This window comes from Leptosomus discolor, chromosome 3, assembly GCF_034619465.1.
Source record: "Leptosomus discolor isolate bLepDis1 chromosome 3, bLepDis1.hap2, whole genome shotgun sequence".
NCBI lineage: Eukaryota > Metazoa > Chordata > Aves > Leptosomiformes > Leptosomidae > Leptosomus > Leptosomus discolor.
The window spans coordinates 19201152-19219486 of NC_141393.1; the positions used below are offsets into that span (position 1 = coordinate 19201152).

Here is an 18335-nt window from a genome sequence, read left to right on the forward strand (position 1 = left end):
ACATTTTCACTGTTGGCAAAGTTCATAGTACCTACATAAAAAAAATTAACTGATGCTTTTGCAGAGCAGTAAGTGCTCACAGTACTTTACAAGCGTAAAAAGGAATACTTCCTGGCTCGAGGAGAACTCGGTCTCTCTTCTCTTGGGTCTAAATACTGAAGAGCTACTGCTTTTTAGTGCTTAGTGCATTGTTCAAAAGGAGGGAGGAAGAAGACATTGTTCATTGTAGGACTGGGACCTTATTCACAGATCTTTCAAATCCAGTATTGTTACCTGCTGGGGAAAACAGGTGGCCACCAAAGCACAGGGAAAGGGAAGGTAAATTTGGAAACTCCAGTGCTTTTCCTCTATGCCTGATTTTTTTTTTTTTCTTAGCTCTGTTGCTCACTGAATTGGCTTACCTTTCTCCACATTCACTGGTAGATTAAGGCCATCAGTGATGGAGAGGCTGGGAGGAGGCAAGTCCCTAAGAAAGGGGAGCACTAGACAGCAGGAGCACAACAGGGCATTCAGGCAGGCAGGTGAAGCATTTCTCACTGCTGTACCTTATGTGCTCTGATCTTAATAGGCAGGAAGGAGATCCTTGGCACTGTGAGAAAACCAGAACAGTGCATTTCCTCCTCTGAGACTGGCAAGCTGCAGAAGGGAAGGATTACATCTTTCAGCGTAGTCCCCATCTCATTCCTCTCTGGTCTTCAAAGTAACTTAAAGTGGAGTAATTGTGTCAAGCTGTGGCTGATGTGTTTTGGTGTGTTCTTTCCACACAGATTGAGAAGTTGCAAAATCAAATTGAAAAAGAAAAGCAAAGTAATCAAGATCTAGAGACTTTGAGCGAGGAGCTGATAAAAGATAAAGAACAGCTACAAGTTGTCATGGAGACTCTAAAAGCTGACAAAGACAGACAGGTGCGAACTTCACAAATGTAATACAAAAGTTATGCTCAGTAGTGGTAATTTAGTGATGCCATTTAGATCATCTGGTTCTCTCGGGGAGGTAGGGCAATCTGAGAGCTATGAAGTGCATGTTGAACCTGTTCAAATGTAAGTAAAAGGCTTCTTCAAGCAAAAAAGCCCAGCATGTTTTGCTAGCTACAGCTCCTGTTACCATAGCGAGGGATCTTTGGGCTGTTGTGAGGACAGACCGTCCCTCTTTGGGGAAAAAAGCCTTGGATCTTACTAAATGGCAGATGCTAACTGGTTTTAGGATGTGCAGATAAAACCCTGTTTTATTGCAGGAGATTGATCTGCCAGTTCTACATCTTGATTGGTTTAGTTGGGATTATTTTTTTTTGACCACCTAACCTTTTTTTCTCTTATTTTAAAAAGATGCTGAGAATGCATTTGAGTCTTCTAGACTGATAATTTAAATGTTCTTCAGCTTTTACTACTGTATTGCAGTTCATCTGCAGTGCCTTGAAACTGTCCTATTATAGGTTCGTGCAAGGTATCATCTGTATTAATTTGACTAGTATAGAAAATACAGACACAGATCAGTGGTGTCTGGTCTGTATATTTTTAATCTGTGTTAAAATTTACTCCAAGTTTTGTGGGGTGAAGATTAAATGACAAAATGTCTTATTTGTGTAGTGCTTTTCGTCTTGAAATATTCTTACCCAGAATTCTGACTGGAAAACTGCACTTTAACACCAAAGTCCTACATTTCAGTTAGAACGTATACAGACTCTTTCTGGTAAGAATTAATGAATGCTTCATAGCTAGGGCAGGAAGTAAAACCAGAAGTACCCTCAGTCGTCAGAAAAGGGTGATTCTGTGGATGTTGTCTAAATAAGAATCAAAGGCAAATTGATCTAAATTGATTTTAATCACAACTGCTTCAGCTGAAATTTGACCAGTGGGGTAAGTGAGTGTACTGTTCTTACAGAAAGTGTCCGTAATGAGATCTATAACTGCTATAAATTTTCAAATGTTTTGGGGTTTCTGACACTTTATCAGAGGTAGTTTGTGTCTTCAGATCCCAAAGATGAATGTAAACCCAGACAGAAAGATGGCCTTTATTAGAAATGGTCCCTATCAAAGCATCCTTCTCCCAGGTGTTCTCTGAAGGTTCCCTGTTTGCTTTCTCCTTCTGCCTCGACCTTCTTAGCTGGCAGCAGGAATATAGCACTATTTTTAATTCGTTAGAATCACAGGTTACCAGAGGTAACAATTTGTTTCTTTAGTTCAGGTTATTTGTTTTAGTCAGGGAAAACTGTTGAGAAGTTTGTCTTGGATTAAATGGACATGGTTTTGTTCACAATCATCTGTCTGCTTTGGAACTAATTTTTACTGCAGTTTGTAAGGTAGAAGAGTAATATTTGCATGACTTTTTAATTGTGTAGATAAAGGACCTTAAACAAGAAAATGATCACCTTAATCAAGTGGTCTTATCCCTGAGACAAAGATCTCAAGTGAGCAGCGAGGCAAGAGTAAAAGATATTGAAAAAGAGAACAAGATCCTTCATGAAACAGTGACAGACACTAGTAGCAAACTGAGCAAGCTGGAATTTGAGAAGAAACAATTGCAAAAGGATTTTGACCAGGTTAAAGAAAAAGTGGAAAGAGTGGAAGAAATGGAAAAAGAGCTCCATCGACTGGAAAGGGAGAATGAACAACTCACCAAGAAGGCAGCAGCGATGAAAATAGTGACAGAAAAAGTGGAAGTTCTTGAGCAGGAGAATGGGGATCTGGAAGTGGAAAATAGGAAGCTAAGAAAATCCCTGGACACATTGCAGAATATTTCCATCCGGCTTGGGGACCTGGAAAGGGACAACAAGCAATTGGATGAAGAAAATCTGGAGCTTAGGAGAGTGGTAGAGACCATGAGATTTACCAGCACAAAAATGGCACAAATAGAAGCAGAAAATAGAGATTTGGAGAGGGAGAAAGAGGACTTAAGAAAGAATGTGGAAATGTTAAAAGCAATGAGCAAGAAATCAGAGAGGCTGGAGCTAAGCTATCAGAGTGTCAACTCTGAAAACCAGAGACTTCAGCAAATCGTGGAGAACAGCAGCAAAAAGATCCAGCAGTTAGAACAAGAAGTTCAGGGAATGGAAGGTGAAAATCAGGTCCTCCAGAGAAACCTTGAGGAGCTAAAGATTTCTGCTAAACGGCTAGAGGGGTTAGAAAAGGAGAACAAAGCCCTAGAACAAGAAATGGCTCAGCTTGAGAAAGACAAAAAAATGCTAGAGAAAGAAACAAAACGGCTTTGGCAGCAAGTGGAGCTGAAAGATGCTATTTTGGATGATAGTACAGTAAAGTTGGCAGTTGCTGAGAAAGAAAACAAGACACTAGAAAAAGAAATTGCTCGATTCAGAGATTCATCTAATAAGCTGAAAGAATTTGAAAAGGACAATAAAGATCTCATAAAGCAAGTTACAATTGATAAAAGAACACTAGCTACGTTGAGAGAGGTAAGCAAAATACTACTACTGATTTCAATACAATTCTTTTTCTATTTCAGCTCTGTGAAGTACTGAAGGGAAACTTCTATCCTGTGACTGTTTAATATGTGAGCTGGGAGAGCTTCACAGCCTTAACAGCCATCACCAGATGCTGTAGTCTTGGAAAGTGAAACCTGCCAAAAACTGCAATGTACCACTTTGTGTCCAGAAACATGAAGTGTTCAAAGGATGTCTTTTTTTTGATGCAGAGTAGGGTTTTAGCACAGCTCCCACGTGGTAGCTGTAAAGCAAAGAGTTTGATACTTTCTCTAGCCCTATGACCACAAAGTTGTTGCTAACGTGAGAGCTCCAGCAGGGGAGATTGACTCTTGGGCCTAGAAATTAGAGCACTTATTGAAGACATGTTAACAGCCCTGTTCTAAACCAGACTTAGTTAAGACAAAGACCATCCCAGATGATCAACCTAACTCTTTCACTAACAGCTGCACCAAGATTTTGCGTTACAAGTGCCTACAGCATTTTTCCCTAAAGGCTTCCCTGCAGAGTGAGAGTATGCTAAGCAGCTCTGTTGTTAAGCAGCAGTGATGTCTTTCAGCACCCTTCTCCGCTGCAGAATGCAGTAATCACACTTTTCCTAGTAGTGATCTTTTACACAATTAGCATTAGGACATTGGCAAACTAATGTGTGCCAGAACCGGGCACTTTCATGAGTGGCCTATGAGCAGATTCAGGTTATTGCAACTTGCTTTCATTGCCTGCCCCAGCTGCTGTTGTCCTGCAAGAAACAGGATTTCCTGTGAAAGAGCATTCAAAGGAAAACGGTCAATGCTGCGGTAGCTCAGTGAAATAAGTAAGTTTAGCAAGGCTAATGGAGTAAGCAATTATTTACTTGAAGACTTAGTTTTATTTTAGTTTTTGAAGCATTAGTGTGATTTTGAGGAGGAGAAAAAGTTTATCAGAAACATTTGAAACAGTCCCAAGTTGTGTTTCTGTCCAACTTTTCTTAAAAATAAATAAAATAATAGTATTTCTGAGAAGGCTCCTTTTTAATCTTTCCCTTCTGAGACATCTGCAGACTTCCAGTGGTGCAGACCCATGCAGAAGCATGTCTGCTTTTCCTTAGTTACTTTCTATAGATTGTACAGAGGGAGTTCATGGATGTTGAAGGGACCTGTTTACAGACCATAAGACTGGCACTGACCTTAACCTTACCTTTTTTTCCCTTGCCATGTGAATGAATATGTGGCTAAATTTGTGATAGCAGAGGACTATTGAATACCTACAGTGTATGTTTAATGAAGTTGTGGGTTTTTTTTTTTATTCTTGCTTCTGTTTGATATCCAGGATAATTTTTTTCTTACTTGAAGTGCTCCGGTAACTGTTCTTTCTTCATGCCTTGTTTAAGAAAGCTTTTGAGCAGAAACATGAGCAATGTAGTTCTCTATGGTACATTTGCATTTCAAAGAATTTTGAATGTTAGGAATGTTTGAACTTGGCTATGCACCAAAAATTATTTGTCCTTTTTAAACATGCAGGCTGGTGTTATGTCTTCTCAGGCCATTTTTGCACAGACCACTTCACTGGCATAAAAGCAAAGCATTTTCCCAATCTGTGATTCTGTGAAACACCTTCTAGTACAACTCCATCAAATCTCCTCCTCGTGTAACTACCTTGTCTGGTTCTGCTTAAGTTTCTTCCAAAGAAACCTAAATTAAACCGGAACAGGCCACTAGATACCCGAACAAGTGACCAAGATCTCTAGTCTCCAGAGCTGTCCTGTCTCTTACATGGCAATGTAATGATGCATTTTTAATTTTGGCAGTAATTTACCATATGTCAGAAACTCAGAGTCAGTAGTGAAAATGCACTATTACCCAAGTCCCTTGGTAATAACATCTTTAACCATATTATCTCAGGAAACTTTCACACTGAAGTCCTGTCACTCCTGGGGGAGTGGGGGCAGTTGACTGGGCTTTTCAGCAGGGCTTTTTGTCCTGGCTCAGAGGTGGGAACTCCCTCTGCTGGTGCCCCCTGACCTGCACACATCCCTTCTGCGGCCCAAGGACGGCTATCTCCTGGCCTGCACACATTCCCTCTTTTGGCTGGCAGGCAGGGTGCCAGCGTTGCAGAAGTAATTCAGTACAGTGAGCAAGACAAAGGCCAAAAGAAGCATTCTTCAGATTTATTCCAAGTAAACTATAAATAAAAGCAATCAGTTTAATTCTGTACTCAGCTGTCACTGATGAAGAATTTTAGCTGACCCTCTTGGAACTAGGATTTTATCCAATGACTTTTTCAGTACTTTAAAAAAATAATAATCTATAGTGCTGGATAATTATCACCACCCTTTGCACAGCAACTAATCATGTTAGTGCTATTACAGGATTTGGTCCTGGAGAAGCTGAAGAGTCAACAGTTGTCTAGTGAGCTGGACAAACTGAGCCAGGAACTGGAGAAGATAGGATTGAGCAAAGACCTGCTGCTACAGGATGACAACGGCAATGATGACACGTAAGGAAACTGAGCTTAGTCATTCGTTTGACTCTGCAAGGTTTTCCTCAGCCTAACTCGAGCCCTTTGCCTTTCTATTTAGTTCTCATCTGTCTCAGTCCAATTACCCTTACCAATTTTGGACATAAAGCATATTTTTCTGTAGCAAGCTTGGCAGTATACTGCAAGTTTTTCAAAACTTTTCTTTGGATGGAAGGAAGAAATGCCATTTTCTCTCTCCATGCCAGACAGTGTTACTATAGCCCCTCTCTACTCCAGTAGAGTAGCTGGGTAGCTGTTTCAGTGTGTATTCCTCCTCATATTCTCTTTACAAGTAAGAATGGTGTCTATTAAGCAGTGTCTGTCATTAATCCATGTAATTGGTGATCCAACCACCTGTTAATATAAACATAGAAGTTGCCTAAGAAATTCCTGAAGGCAAGGAATTCCTTTGCAAGGCCTATAGTAATGAACAAAGAAACCCCAACAACCCATGTGTATATAGGCCTCTTGGTAAGACCTGATTAGAGAAACATACCCATCTCATAGGAGTCTTTGGAATCTACTGTGGATTTTTCTCCTTGTCAAGAATGTACAGAAGAGCCTTGAGAAGAAATTTCTGCAGTGTCATTAGGGGAAAAAGAGGGAAAACTTACTTTCTTTTAAGTTATGTAGCTCTTAGATGTTTCTGTAGAATCACGCTGGTGTTACCTCTATTAAAATTGATTGAATTTTCCAAAAGCAGATTCCCCAGCTATAATATATCAGTATCCATCTGTGGCAGCAGAGGAAATAATTTTCCTGAAGAAGCAAACACATATAATGTAATGTGTGGTGAGATTTGGAATGGATGAAGGTGAAGTCTTCTATATAGATGGTGGCTCATGTCCTGGTGGCAGACATTGGAAAACTATTCTTATGTCTTTCAGAAAATACAAGATTCTGGAGAGCAAAACTGAATCTGCACTAAAAACAACACTAGCTGTGAAAGAGGAAAAGATTGCAATGCTGGAAGCTCAAGTGAAAGACTTTCTGAACTTGAACCAGCAGTTACAGAATGATCTAAACATGGTAAGAGGTTAACTGAATTTAAGTAGTTCATGGTGTGGTTCTGCATGTTCACATGTTTGCTTTTTTTTTTTTCTTTTTTTTTTCTTTTTTTTTTAACTCAGCAAGAACAAGGTATCTCTACTTCCCCACCCCCATACATGTGCTTTTCAAAAACCTTTTTTGACTGGACTGCTTTCTCTTTTCCCTTTCTATATAATGGCAACAATTTCAGAAAAATTGTTGACAGGAGGTTTTTTACATAACCACTATTTGCAGATCTCTGGTTTTCCATGTTTTTTTCATTGCCATGGTCTTGTTTTTCTGCCTTCTTTAATGAAAGCATAGTCTGAGGAAGACTGCAGTTGAAACATCTCACCTGAGAACAGCCTGTTTGTTAGGTGACAGTGAGCTTGAGTCAAAGGGCACCAGACTGGAGGGCAAGGGACATGGATTCCTCTACCTGTCTGTATCTCAGCTTCCCCATCCATGAAGTGAGGGTAATGGTTGTTGAATCCCTTAAAGTCCTCACAGTGCAAGAGAGGAACTGCATACCCCATCACTACTGATATAAAATCCTACTGTTAAATCAGTGTTGAAGGTTGTTACTTGTTGGCTTTGCAGGTAAAGAAGGACTTTGATGCTCTTAAGCAGACTCAACAGGATGGGCAGTATGCTCAGAAGTCGCTGAGGTACTCTGCAGAGAAACTCATTCCCAACCACCAAACAAATGACAAATTAGAAACGGGGCACCGAGAAGCTACCATGGAGCTGCTGAAACTAAAGGACAGGGCAATTGAACTGGAAAGGAATGTAAGCCTTCTCGTATTTCCTGTTATCTCTCAAGACTTCTCTTGCCATCATGAGCAGGTTGCTGGGAACTGGATTTTTGAGCTTATAGGAATCTGGTGGGTTTTCTGGAGCACATAAATCTACCACATTCCTTGGGTATCTCTCAGGGCTGCATGGGATGTTAATGCTATGTGTGTCTTGTATAATATCACTGCAGGGATTAATACTGTGTATAAAATCTGTCCTACCTTCATTTAATGCTGGGAAGAGTTCGCTTATGCACATTTGTTGCAGAATGATCATCACTAATTGGGTCTCATCTTTGATAGGACTCCAAATGATCAGGACAGCTGTTTAATTTCTTCCTGTCACCCCTTCAATTCCATCTCTTTTTCAGAATGCAGCGCTGCATACTGAGAAGCAGCTGCTTAAAGAACAGCTGAAGCATTTGGAAACACAGAATGCCTCCTTCAACAATCAGATCCTGACACTACAGAAGCAAAATGTCTTCCTTCAGGAGCACAACACTGCCTTGCAGACGCAGACAGCCAAACTCCAGGTCAGGACAACCTTGCACCTCTGCACCAGGAGACTGTATTTGATTATAGTGGTGTGGAGAAGATGACAGCTAATAAAAAATGTTTGGTAGGCCAGTGCAGTGATATAAAGAGGAAGCCCGTAAAGTGAGGCTTCGTTTGAGGTCTGAATTTCTCCAAGCTAGGAGGGAAATTGGCTCTGTAGCTTATGTCTGGTAGCTATCTTCGTCAAGAAGGTAGTTATTTAGAGAGAAATTCTTAAAATCAATACAGAAGAATCCAGATGTGTTGTTCCAGAAGCTGCACTTTTGGAATAAAAGATCTTTGCTCTTTTTTTCTGTTAATGCTCTGCCTGTGATAGAGCTTGTAAGAAATTGGAGGAGGACACAAGTAAGCTCCCAAGAGGCATTGTAGCAATGAGTTCCAATCACAATTTTCATGCTTTCAGACAAAGTGTCAAAATCGCCAGTGGAAAACAGATACTTTAAAATGTTACTTTAATTTTGAAGAAATAAACTTAGCTTGAGAAAGAGAACAATTTTAAAGGACAAGATTGGATTAGATCTAATTTTTTTCTGTGAATTTCCCTTTTCAAGCTTTTCCTCTTGCATGTTCACAGGTATTTTTTTGTTCTCTTTAATTATTTATTACCTGTGATTGAAATATATAAGCAACATATAAAATCAATGCACTACCTGTCTACTGAAGTTAGGAGTGCTGCCCCCATACACAGTGGTGCAGTTAATTTTGTTGAGTTTGGGTGAACTTATGTTTTCATTACTTGTATACGAACATGGGGTAACTTTTGGCTTTGTACATGAGTATCAGAGATGCAGTTGAGTTGCAAGTGTTCCAGCTCATCTTGGTCTTCAGGCTCAAGAGCTTCTGCCAGTAAAACCAGTGTTATTTCAGTTTGGAGGTTATCCTGATACTTTTCAGACAGCTGATAGCATGGCTTTATGTGGTGGATGCTACCAGCAGTAATACCAAAATGATGCCAAATTGCCTATAGATGTCTTAAGTCTATAAAGCAAGGAGGCATTCTTGATTAATGCTATACAGATACAAGCTGCTACTACCTTTGCTGCATGTACTGGTAGGTATAAATAAATAATGCTTCATTTTTATTTGAGAAACTCTAGGTAGAAAATTCAACCCTCAGCTCCCAGAGTGCTTCACTGATGTCCCAGAATGCTTTACTCCAAAATCAGCAGACAGCCAAGGAGAACGAGAATGAAAATCTACTGAAACAGAAGGAGCAGTTGAAAGCTGAGTATGAATCCTTGCTGCAGGACCATGAACACCTTGCTTCACTGCATGAACGGCAGTCTGCAGAATATGAAATGCTAATAAACCAGCACAGCTGCCTGAAAACATTACACAAAAACCTGGATCTGGAGCACAAAGGTCTGGGTGAGAGGTATGCTCACTGCTCAGGGGTGTGATGTAGCCACAATGTGCCCGTGTGACAATTTTAGCCTTAAATGTCTCCAATTACAAATGGAAACTACTAAGTTGTTCCCTGAAAAAGTGTCTTCTCATTCTTGCTGCCATTAGAAGATTGGATGATAATATTTGCAAAGCTTTAGATTTTTAGACCTCTAAAAGTGGCAGACTCTTGTCATTTAGCAAACATGGGCTTGGGGCTTGGGAATGCTTTGTGCCCTTGCTACATTTATGGATCTGTGCTATAGTAACATGCAGCCTTAAAAAGATTCTCCTGGTTTCCTAGTCATATGGTAAGGTCTGCAAGTCACCTAGGTAATTAGGTATGTGTCAGTAATATGTGTCTTGAGAAATTTAAATCATTGAAGATTGTGCGTGGCGTCAACCTCATGACAAAGGAGGCTCCCTGAAGGAAGCTGTATTGAGCTAGCTATGCAATAGTGATGTATTGTTTATTTTTTTCTAGTTCTCATGGTCTAAGACTTTTGCTTCAGGCCCTTCAATTGAACTATGAGATCAGAGTAATCTGTTTATTGTTTAGTCTCTAGTCACTGTCATTTTCTGACAGTTATGTGTGGCTCAATATATATAGTGTACTACTACATAAATGCCGCTCTGCCTACCCCTCAAAACTTTTCTTATCCAATTTAGTGATTTTCCTCAAAATATCTGCATCTATGTTCTGTTTCTGTGCAAGACCATGAGCTGGGTTCAGAGCAGCTCAATGATGATCTTTGGCGGACTAAAAATTGGTGCCAAACTTTTATTTCTCAAAGACTAAGGAGCTGGCAATACAATGTGTGGTAGATTTGATAAAGTACAGAAAATATCCACCAGAGCTGTGTGACCTGACAGCTGCTTGGCTGTCAACTAAATGAGCTGTAAGTGATTAAACAGACAGTGTTCCTGCTTACCAAGTCTCTCTCAGACTGATTAATGGTTCTCATAGATTCAGGCTTTGCTTGAGATTATCACACTGCAGTATGGTGAGGCAGTTTGCTGGGTTCTTTCTTTTCTGGATGAGTACCAATTATTAAATGGCGCTAGCCTAAGGAAAAAGATATTTTCTAAAAATAGGTTATCTCTAGTGATAAGTGCTCAGATCATAAACATTAACAGTTTGGACTGTCTGTTACTGAGATGTAACTGCCAGTGAGAGATGTTGCAGGGGAGCAGATGGTGGCCTTCTCTATACTCAAAACAGGTTGATTTTGGCAGTTTTAAGAGTGAGTGTCCTCCTCAGCAGATCAGTCTCAAAAGATACTTAGAAGGTGGTTTGTCCAAGGACAGCCTGTCTCTCCATTTGGCTGTTAGAAAAAAAAAAAAAAAAGACAAGGCACTTTTTTTGTGTGTTTTGTTTTCCCTCCATTGTGTGCTATGTGCAGTTCAGCTGGCTGAGGGAGCAGACGGAAGAAAGTTAGAAAAACAGCTGTAAGAAAACTGTTTTCTTCTGCCAGTCTGAGGCATTTAACTGCGAAGATGAAATATTTCACTTTCAACTTCAGCTAGGATGCACCATCTGCTAGGTTTTCTCAGAGCAGCTCAGTGCAGCCAACAAGTTTGCTTGTGCAGTGTCTAAGAGACAGGTTTTGCTTGCCCCAACTCCAAGGTAATTGGTTTTTTTCCCCGGTTGGTGACGGCACTGTAGTCATAGTTCTGTTGCTTAAGGCAGGATTGCCCTCCTGCACAAACCTATGGCTGCAGCTTGTCTAGAAAAATACACAGCAACTTTAGTTGGCTTGTGGACTCCAACCGCTGTGTACGGCCAAGGCCTCAGAGTTTGTGTGGTTCACTCTGATGCATTCTAACCACAGAATGTTTTCTGCACCTGAACAAATTTCACTAAACCTTACTTGACTCTATCTGCACAGTATTAGCACTGTATTGGGAATTAATAATGGGTTGTGTGTAACTGCAGTGAAATAGCCTGTCATAGCCTAGTAAACCAAAGACATGTGGGTTTGACTTGGCAAGAAAAGGAGAGTTAGTATGTTAGGGTCGTTTACCATTAATAGCAGTTTCATGACTTTGCGGTGTTTGGCTGACTGTTGGTGAACACAGAAAGGCTGGGCTGTTTTGCTGCATTTTTAAAATTGCTTTATGTATTGCACATTACTAAGGAGAGGTAATAACTTACTAGCTACAATTAATTAGAAGATCCTTGAGCATTTCTTTATGACTTACTCTGGAGAAGTCTAATCCTGCAGAAACACTAGAAAAACAGAATCCCTGCTGTGGAGTGTTATTTCTTGCAGGGACTTTTATTATTATGTTACCAGTGCTGGCTGGTAATTATTTTTCTGGGTTCTTTTTGCTACATGCTTTTTACCATAAGCGAGCATTTTTAAAGTTCTCTCAGTCACGAACACCTACCCACGGTATTTCTTCTAACAAAGCAGCAGAAAGGGTGAAAGCCAAAAGGAGTAAAGAGGAATAGGATTGTTCTATCCCAGGAATGGATTGCAGTACAGCCAAAATGGATTTTATTTGCATGTATAAGAAAGTCTTTTTAAAACCTCCCTGTCCAAGTGCCTGATGCTTAACAAAGTGGAGTGAACATGGGTGTTGAGTAGCCTACAGGATGCTTAACCTTGGCCCCTGTGGTAGAGCTTGTCAGGTTCCATAGATTCTGCTCAAATGGTACACTCCATGCTGAACCTGGACTACAAGAAAATTTTGCTTGGAGATTTCGTTAGGGCTCCAGAGATGCAGATTCACTTGCATTTTTGCAGACAGTCTCTCCTTTCTTACCATTCGCCTAGTATCTAGGGGAGCAGCTGTGGTCTACCTCAGGGGTTCTCATACTCAAAGGCAGCATGTGGAGCTGGGCCAAGCTGGTAAAACTGAACCAGTATACTGCTTCCCTGTAAGTACCCCTCTTTAAAAAATAGGGAGCTTGGATGAAAATGAACAGACTAGCCCTATCATACAGAAATGGCAAAAGAATTCACAACACAGTTTCTGCAGAGGCAGCCATGGCAATCTCTGCCAAGGGACTGACTGTGGAGTTTGTCTTCTCAGTCTCTGGATTGGCACGCAGTCTGTCTTAAATCCTTCTTGGAGCTGGATGTGAAACCTTCCTCTGCTTTCAGGTTCTTCCATTTGTTGTACGGACATTGAATTTGAAATGTCCTGGGGCTCAATGGAGAAAGAAAACAAGTAAATAAGGTTAATTAAACTCCACTGCTGTTACTAGGAATGAATAGCAAAAAGCAGCTTTTGTCTGGGAGACAGGTACTTTTCTGTGTGACCCTTCAATGGACTGGAATTTGGGACACGCTGTAATTTGACCCTAGAATGAAGGGAATGGTAGCCTGAAAGAAAAACAAGTTGGCAGGAGGCAGTGTATTTGGTGCTGTCTGCTGCTTTTTGTTCTGTTTTGAAGTTATTGTGACTGTAGAGTAACTGGGCTTTGCATTCATCTCTGCTGGGATGAGAGCTGCAGATAGGTGATGCTTGTTTTGTCCAGCTTTTTCAAGCAATGCTGCATCTTCCACCTGGTTGCTGTTTGAAAATTGCTTAGAAAGATGTTTCTCTGTGACTGGCACGGGTGTATCTGCCCAGGGATATTTTGGGGTTATATCCTTCTATCACAGTCACTGAAAAACATGCTGATGACTTTTGACATTGTGTCCCCAGTGGCTTCTGCTGGTGTGTGTGTATGGGCACAGGCCCTGACAGAGGCCACCAGAGGAAAAAAAAACCAAAACCTTCTGAGACAGGTTGCTGTTTCGCAAAGTGGTCTCAAGGCATCTTGTTCTGTGCGGTGATTTCCGAATGCAGGTGGTGTAGCAGCTCAGGGAGGCTGAGCCTGTCTAATCGATGTCTGTGCCAAGTGTCAGGGGAGTTGTTCCACACCTCTGTTATTTTAGCATTTCAGAGATAGAAATTAAAGACATAGTTGATAGCATCTGCCTGTCTCTCTGCCCTGAATGGTTTATGCACAAATTGTATAAACCAGGTAACAGTGGAAGCAGCTGTGAATACTGGTGTAGCTCTTGGGTTTTTCACTAGTGAACAAATAGAGCCACTCAAGCAGGTGGGTCAGCCCCTGCTCAAAGGTGTTTTGATGTCAACTCACTGATACTACCCTCATCACCTGTGTGGAATATGCAGGAGATTATCACCTATGCATATAACTTACTGTGCAGTAGGTTGTTACTTAATAAACTGTTGCTCATTTCACTGCTTTCTTGTTGCTTTTTGGCTGCTGCTTTCTGCTTTTTAGTCAGGTTTTTGAAGCCTGCCACTGACAATTATTTGTGAATAGGATTCCAGTTTAATGGTGCAGGTTCCACTCACCCTGGATACTTGCATGCTTTTTACCAAATGATCAGAGTCTGGAATTGAAATAAGGTTCTAGCAGTTGCATTCTAATTTGCTGAAAAAAATGATTCTTTTTTTCCTAGAAGCCTCCCTGTTGACTTACAGACTAGCATGGAATTCTTCAGCCTTGGTAGATGTTTAACCACACAAATGGGTATGAAACTGAGCAGGCAGGAAAAAATAATCCTTTCTGGTTGTTGTGGTATTACCTATAAAAATCTTGAACTAGAAGAAGAAAAATGCTTAAATGAAAGCTGAGAGCATGATACTTCTCTTTTTGCAGATACAACAGTTTAATGAAACACAAGACAGAATTGGAAGAGTTGGAAATAGTTTTAAAAACTGAGAGAGAGGTTCTCCAACAAGAGAGGAGAACAAATGCAATAACGACTGGGGAAAATCAGAAGCTGAGGGAGGAACTGGACAGGTATGGTTTCCTTGCTAAATTCTTGTATGTATCATTAAAAAATTAATTATGCAAATCACACAATTGTTTGCTGTGTTAACTGTAGCTCCAGAATACCTTCATTAATGTGTCAGTTTTCCCTAATTTCCGTCTTGTTAGTTTGATCATTTTGTTTAACACATTATCAGCTTCTTGGACACTGTCAACAAATACTGTTATTCAGTACTTCAAACGTGGTCTGATCCTGGGACTTCTGCTCCTTCAAAATAAGCTTCCACATGTGGTTCAGTTCACAACTGTAATGCTTTGTTTCCAAGCGCTTGTCTTTATGTAGATCTACAAATACCCCGAACCCCCAGTAATATCTAAAGTCATGTGAAATGGTTCCTACCCAGTTTTATCCCCTTAAGGAGAACTGTATTTTTTTTTTTTTACGCAGTATGATTCAGTTCTAGGAGTTACCATTGCTCTTTATGTTCTGCTGCCCAGAGAAAGCTGCCATTTGTTAATAGCTGAAAGAGGCTTGATTCCTGTTATTAGAAGTGGGCTTAGTGATTCCTATGATCACTGGGTAACTGTTGACTCCTGTCAAAACCCGTTTTGTGAGCTAGCATCCGAACTTTACATAATGCAGCAGTAAAACGTTAACACCCCCCCAGCCTGTACCGCTACTGGGGTTCTCTCCGTTATAACCAGCTCAGTGCCACTGTTCATAGTACAAAGGTGTTTTGAGAAATAGGTTGGTACAAGCAAGCGGCCAAGGTCATATCGAGCTAAAACAATGTCAGATTGGATCATATTTAAAAATCATATGTTAAGTTCAGTCATGAAAGTTTCATATGCTGTCCCGTTTGTAATGTACTTTGAAACACTGAAGAGCTCTGTAAAGGAGGTTTCCTCAAGCTTGCTGTTTTCAACTCAGTTTCTCTAGGGACAAAGGAAGATGTTGCAAAATGGTAATTGCACTGCTGGCAGAGCACAAGGCTTAGCTGATCTGTCAGCAGATACAGAACTTAAATCTCTTTTTATTTATCTATTTTTTAAATTTTATGCCTTCATGATTTGTAGACATTTTTAGATTTATTAAAAGCTATTAAAGAATGCCACAGTATCATCTTGCAACATTACAATGTTTAACGGTTCAGGACACTTTAATGCTCATATTTCATGCATCAGGAAAAAAAATTCTGTGAGTATTCTTTATTTATGCTAAACAGAGCTGCCTCTGTATCCAAATGCTCTTAAATACATTGTGCCTCAGAAATTTGTGATGTGTTTCTTACACATTGAGGAAATAGCAGGTTTATGTTTTACCTATTTTCCTTTCATCTCTTTTGTAGATTTGAAGTATTTTTTAATTCTATTACTACTTTCTTAATAAAATTTTATTATGTGCTTAGAATAAAAATGTCTTTAGGAGCTAGTCTTTGGAACTTAATGTTTGATTTAGTGGCAGCTGCATGTGATGGTGTGGTCTTTGAATGCGAGGTACTTTCTGTGAAGTGTCCTTCATAAGCCTGCTGGCTTTTTTGTGTTTAGGGTGAATTTCTTGCACAGCCAACTAAAGGCAGAGTATGAAGGGCTGCATTTACACACTAAAGAGCTGAAAACTTCCCTGAACAACTCTCAACTGGAGCTGAATCGTTGGCAGGCACGCTATGATGAGCTGAAAGAACAGCACCAGTCCATGGATATCTCTCTGACCAAGCTGGATAACCACTGTGAGGTGAGTAGTTATAGGTAGGGATACTGCTAATGTTCATTGTGTGAATGGCACACTGTAAATAGGAGGTCAAGCTATGTAGCCATTATAGCACCCCCATATACTTGGGAGTTTATCAGTTTGTATCCCAGGTTGCTATGCTATTGTGTTAACTTGATTACAGTGCACTTCCAGAGGAGAGATTAACCTATCTTCTTTGATAGCTGCTGTCCCGTCTAAAGGGAAATCTGGAAGAAGAAAACCATCATCTCCTGAGTCAGATTCAGATGCTGAGCCAGCAGAATCAGATGTTACTGGAGCAGAACATGGAGAACAAGGAGCAGTATCATGAAGAACAGAAACAGTACATGTAAGAAACTAGAAATTTGAATTGTGAAACCTAAAGAAGTCATCTAGACACATACAGATTACAAATCATCTATCAGGAGTGGAAGGACAGGCAGGGGAATGATAGGTCTCCTTGATATGTGTCTAAAAACCAGCACATTCAGGAGATATATGTGATGGGGAGGAGCTACAAAATTTCTTCTCATTGCCTTAACCTGCAAAGGGATGTTCAGGAGACACCTGGACAAGCACACTCTTTTCAAATAATTCAGATGAACCCACGTGGAAAACGTAGTTATGAAAGATGGAATGGGAGTTGGACTAGATGATCTTTCAAGGTCCCTTCCATCCCCTAACATTCTGTGATTCTGTGAATGGTAAACCCAGTGGTGCTTCTCAAAGGTTTCTGAAGAGCTTGGAAAACAGCTGAGCTGAGTTGCAACAAAAGTTTAGTGTTATGAGACTCATGTAGATTCCTGAAGAACAGCAAATATTCATGCTTCTCTAGTTTTTGTCATTTGCATTATAAGAAATAATTCCTTTCTTGTTTTTAAGGATGCAAGTGTCAATACATTGCTGTGTCCCCCATGCACAGGGTGACACGCTTTAGTGAAATACTCTGTTTAAATGTTTTGTACATTTACAAAGAATCCTGTTCTCACTGCAGCAAATTTCTCATAGGTATGAAAGAAGGAAGAAAAGTATTCTTAATCCCCAGAATTTTAGTCTAAGACCCTCAGGATGATTTAGGAGTTACTTTCTGAGTTTTATTTCAGTACTAGATTATATGGTTGAAATGTTAGAAATTGTTTGCTGAAATTGGATGAACACAGTTCAAATGCACTCAAGTGTTTGACAGTTCTGTGATGGAGGTGCATTAGACCTACTACTTGAATGAAAAAAGATTTGCTAACATCCACTGTGCAGGTTAATAAAGTAATGAGTTAAAAAAAAAAAGTAGGATTACATGGCACTGCTGAAAGTGCTTTGACACTGCTCGCAGGAGACCAAAGTACTCTTAAAAAATCAAACATTTTTTATTTCTGGAGTCAAAGCAGAGAAAGCAGAACAGGAATAAAATACCCAGTTATCATCTAGGCAAGAAGTTCAAACTATGTCAGGATCTTAACCCTTGAGTAATTGTCAGTGATGTGTGAACAAGACTGAACAAAACAAATTTTCAAAAAACAAAATATTAATCTTAACACCCACCAAACAAACTCTGCCTGAGTTATTAATGAGTCATCTAGCACCAGTCTGCTATTGTTCTTTTACCTTTCATGCTTATTGCACAAGAATCACCTGTCAGCAAGTTTGTTAGGCTTTTACATTTGCCTTCTCTAAACAGTGACTGAGCCCAGTAGGATTCTGAAGGTTATGGGATGGGAAGACATTTCAGTCTCTTTCTTCTCGTGGTGGCTTTTGGTCTTCACTTTTTTCATTATGCTTAATTTCGTATAGATGGTTCAGAATATGCTTTTCCCCCTCACAGTGATAAATTGAATGCCTTAAGGAGACATAAGGAAAAACTTGAAGAAAAGATAATGGATCAGTACAAGTTTTATGATCCTACTCCAAAAAAGTAAGTCTCGTATGGGTTCAGTTCTGCTATTGCTGTACAGATTTGTGAGGGTGAGAAAGGGCTCTCCATAACTGGAGATAACAGAAATTTCATCAGAAATAAGGATGATATCGTCTATGCTTCTGTCTTTATTCTCACTCTGCAAGCCATTCCCTGAAGCAGCAGGTTGCATTGATACAGAACACAGTACTTTATGTGGGGCCCTCTGTTTTAATACAGGAATCTGAAACAGTATGAATTGGAAAAGGGACACTTTGCCT

The 18335-nt window shown here is 40.1% G+C and overlaps 1 protein-coding gene across 2 annotated transcripts in view; it reads left to right on the forward strand.

Annotated features, from left to right (window-relative positions):
* The window catches only part of CCDC88C (coiled-coil and HOOK domain protein 88C), a 99516-nt gene that overhangs the window by 70291 nt on the left and 10890 nt on the right, over positions 1 to 18335 (forward strand). For both annotated transcript variants that reach the window (XM_086461994.1, XM_086461995.1), the window contains exons 14-24: positions 768 to 905; positions 2339 to 3409; positions 5784 to 5911; positions 6820 to 6961; positions 7562 to 7750; positions 8127 to 8288; positions 9408 to 9685; positions 14321 to 14464; positions 15983 to 16169; positions 16370 to 16515; positions 17986 to 18075. In XM_086461994.1, the coding sequence (XP_086318120.1) occupies positions 768 to 905; positions 2339 to 3409; positions 5784 to 5911; positions 6820 to 6961; positions 7562 to 7750; positions 8127 to 8288; positions 9408 to 9685; positions 14321 to 14464; positions 15983 to 16169; positions 16370 to 16515; positions 17986 to 18075 (2675 nt within the window). The remainder of the gene's footprint in view (positions 1 to 767; positions 906 to 2338; positions 3410 to 5783; positions 5912 to 6819; positions 6962 to 7561; positions 7751 to 8126; positions 8289 to 9407; positions 9686 to 14320; positions 14465 to 15982; positions 16170 to 16369; positions 16516 to 17985; positions 18076 to 18335) is intronic.